At 34.4% G+C, this 3,029-nt stretch overlaps 1 protein-coding gene across 1 annotated transcript; it reads left to right on the top strand.

The window, feature by feature from the left end:
* The first annotated feature begins 945 nt into the window (after positions 1 to 945).
* Positions 946 to 2,376, top strand: LOC109581867 (rab9 effector protein with kelch motifs-like). Its single transcript, XM_019996336.1, has 4 exons — positions 946 to 1,015; positions 1,170 to 1,655; positions 2,135 to 2,254; positions 2,369 to 2,376. Exons 1-4 carry the CDS (start codon positions 1,003 to 1,005, stop codon positions 2,374 to 2,376), a joined length of 627 nt encoding a protein of 208 aa, XP_019851895.1. The 5' UTR covers positions 946 to 1,002.
* Positions 2,377 to 3,029: the final 653 nt, after the last annotated feature.

Genomic DNA, 3,029 nt, shown 5'->3' with positions numbered 1-3,029 from the left:
ATACATGTACATGTGTACTTTATGATTCATTAAGTATACACTATGTTTTATAGTATTGTTTAATTACTGTGCAAGTCTTAAAATGTTTCAAATTCATACAATGCATTGTACATGTATTGTACATGTATGGTACATGTATGTGTACTATAATTTTTATAATTTTATCTTCAACTTTCTTCCTTTCATTAGTTACTGATAATGGAGTCATTCTTTGATCGAGAGGTTAAGAGGTTGGATTTTGTTAGTGAGAGAAACAGAATGAGAGAAATAGAAAAGAAAGCACTTGATGAGAAGAAAGCTTCAGCTCATGATGATGAACAAGAAGTAAAATAATTAACAAATTTAAAATAATTGATACACCTAACATCAAGAGTGCATTGACATAATTAGATTGTCTATAATATGCTCTCATTTTTTTAAGTATTGATGTTTTTTTCCAGGAAAAGAAGAATGAACTTCAAAAAGATGATGAAGAAAAATATGAACTTGTGAGTGATTTGAGAGAAATCTTGTTTATTTCTTGTATTCCTCCATTTGTTGTAGGAGTATAGAGATTATCTAAAGTTGGAACAATCATTATTGATTGAACTAGGACTGAGACAACCAGCAGATGAAAACTGAGAGAGAGAGAGTGTATTACATAGAGTCGATAGTCCAATGAATTTGATTTCATGATAATGAATAATATTGCGAGCTAAATAGTGATGCTGAATGATAGTCTCACCCCGGGGCGAGACTAGCTGAATGATTCATAATCATAGAGCTGATAAGCCTGACAAAATTTTACACTGACTACTAAGAAAGTATCCAAGCTAAAATTATTATAAATGCACTTGGTTTCGAGCTTGGTTTAGAATGGAATTCGCCCTACTGTACTAGCTCACTCCAGCCACACCCTGTCAGTCTGCTTTAATTTTTTGCATTGCATGCTATTATTATAGGCTATAGCTAGCTAGCTCGCCTGATTAGGTGGGGCTGGTTTTGCAAGAAGCATAATCTACTATGGCATCTAAAAGTGAGGGCCATTATTCTCTTCTCTTTGTATCTCTTTCATTCATTCTTTGTCTCTCTTACTCTCTCACTTACTTTACTCCTCTGTATCCTGTCCTTATTCTAACTCATCACTATATTACTGTTACTCTGTTACTGGTACATCTTGTTCTCTATAGACTATCAACCAGTGGAGAGGCATAGTCACTCCACAGTAAAGGTAGGAGACTACCTATATATGTGGGGTGGGCTCGGGTCTAGAGTACACTATGATGTGATGGAGGTGTATCACTTACCAACTGGTACTTGGGACCAGAAACCTACTACTGGTACCCCACCACCAGGTACGAGGGCCTACTCATCTGTGGCTATTGGGAAGGACATATATTATTTTGGTGGACGTGGTGTTGGTGGTTATCATAACAGCTTACATTGTTTCAATGTGGATTCATTCAAGTGGAGGGAACTCTCTCCTTCTAGTTCTGATCATGGTCCAATGATGAAGGCCTGCTGTGGAATGATATCAGTTCATTTTGATGGGGAAGACTATCTTGTAATGATTGGAGGAAAGGGATACTCTTCTATCAATACTCCAAAGCAACCTGATGCTCAGTATTCAGTTTATGGTAGATGTAATGAGATACATTATTACAGGATTTCATCAGGTCAGTAATTCTCATCATCGATACACAATAGTTGATGAGTATTTCAAACTGAATAATTTATATTAATGTACATAAAACAGATTGTTAATAATTAAGTGTGTTTGTTAGTGTTTCTCTGCGTGTCGTGTTTGTGTGTGATGGTGATGTGTGTGTCTATATGTGACGTGTGTGTGTGTACTAATACATACATTATGATGTGTCTGTGTATGATAGTGCATATAATGTATGTGAGAATTTATGAATGTATGACGTGTGTATGTGACATGTATCTATAATGTGCATGTTATGTGTGTGTGAGTATTATCATGTATCTGTGTGTGTGTGATGTTTGTATATGTACATGTATCTTGCATTGCTATGTATGTGCGGATATATAGAGAAGATACGGAATACTACTCTTTTTAGTGGGCTTCGCCCAATAATGTATGTGTGTGTATGTGGTAAGTAAGTGTACATGAATGTTTGTACATTATTATTAGATCAATGGATATCTCCTGTTGTTACTGGAGACAGACCACCTCCTGTTTATGACTTCACTCTAACACCAGTTACTAATAACACTGCAGTAATGTTTGGAGGTGATACTAATAATGGAATGAGTAATAAACTGTATATGATAAGTTTCACTAAGACATCAGTGGTGAGTTAATTAATACTGTAGAATGGGTTTTGATTGTGGGATTTGATTGTAAATTGTGGGTTTGTAATTGCAGTCAATTAAATGCAATGTAGATTATTTTGTCACTATCACAGTCTTTTTGATGAACAATCTACAGTTATTATTATAGTTAATTACAGTTTAACATTTTAATAATTAATTAATAAAGCATATTACATTAATATTATTCTTTCAGGATATATTAGAAGTGCCTAATCCTGGAGGATCAGTACAATGGCCTAAGGAAAGATCTGCTCATTCCAGTGTACTGATTACCACTAGTTCAGGACCACACTTACTAGTGGTGGGTGGAACACCTGCCTATGATGCATGGTTACTGGACATTAACAAAAGAAAATGGAAAGAACTGGTAAGTATTATAACATGATGCTTGATAATGAAACATAAAGTGATTAACTAAATTTGTAACTCATGAGGTTTGTAATGTACATGTACATATTATGATACTGAGTGAAAACTACTGATGAATAATGCTGGTATTCAGTATGTGTGTGTGTCTGTTTTTAGTGTGAATGTGTGTTTGTGTGTTTTTGTGTTTTGTGTTTGTTTCTTTACCTAAATATGTGTGAATATACATGTGTCTGTCTGTGTGTGTAAAGATGGATTCACAATTGATAGAGTGTCAATGCTGGAATTATAATAAATTGTATTTTATATACATTGTGTACATTGTGTATGTACATACATGTATTTGT

This window comes from Amphimedon queenslandica, unplaced genomic scaffold, assembly GCF_000090795.2.
Source record: "Amphimedon queenslandica unplaced genomic scaffold, v1.1 AMPQUscaffold_13412, whole genome shotgun sequence".
Taxonomy (NCBI): Eukaryota; Metazoa; Porifera; class Demospongiae; order Haplosclerida; family Niphatidae; genus Amphimedon; species Amphimedon queenslandica.
The sequence above is the reverse complement of the archived record's forward strand: the minus strand, read 5'-3'. Positions and strand labels throughout refer to the sequence as shown.

Coding starts and splice junctions, on each gene's coding strand:
- LOC109581867 (XM_019996336.1), top strand. Junction 1,656..2,134: donor TTATTACAGGATTTCATCAG/GTCAGTAATTCT, acceptor CATTATTATTAG/ATCAATGGATATCTCCTGTT.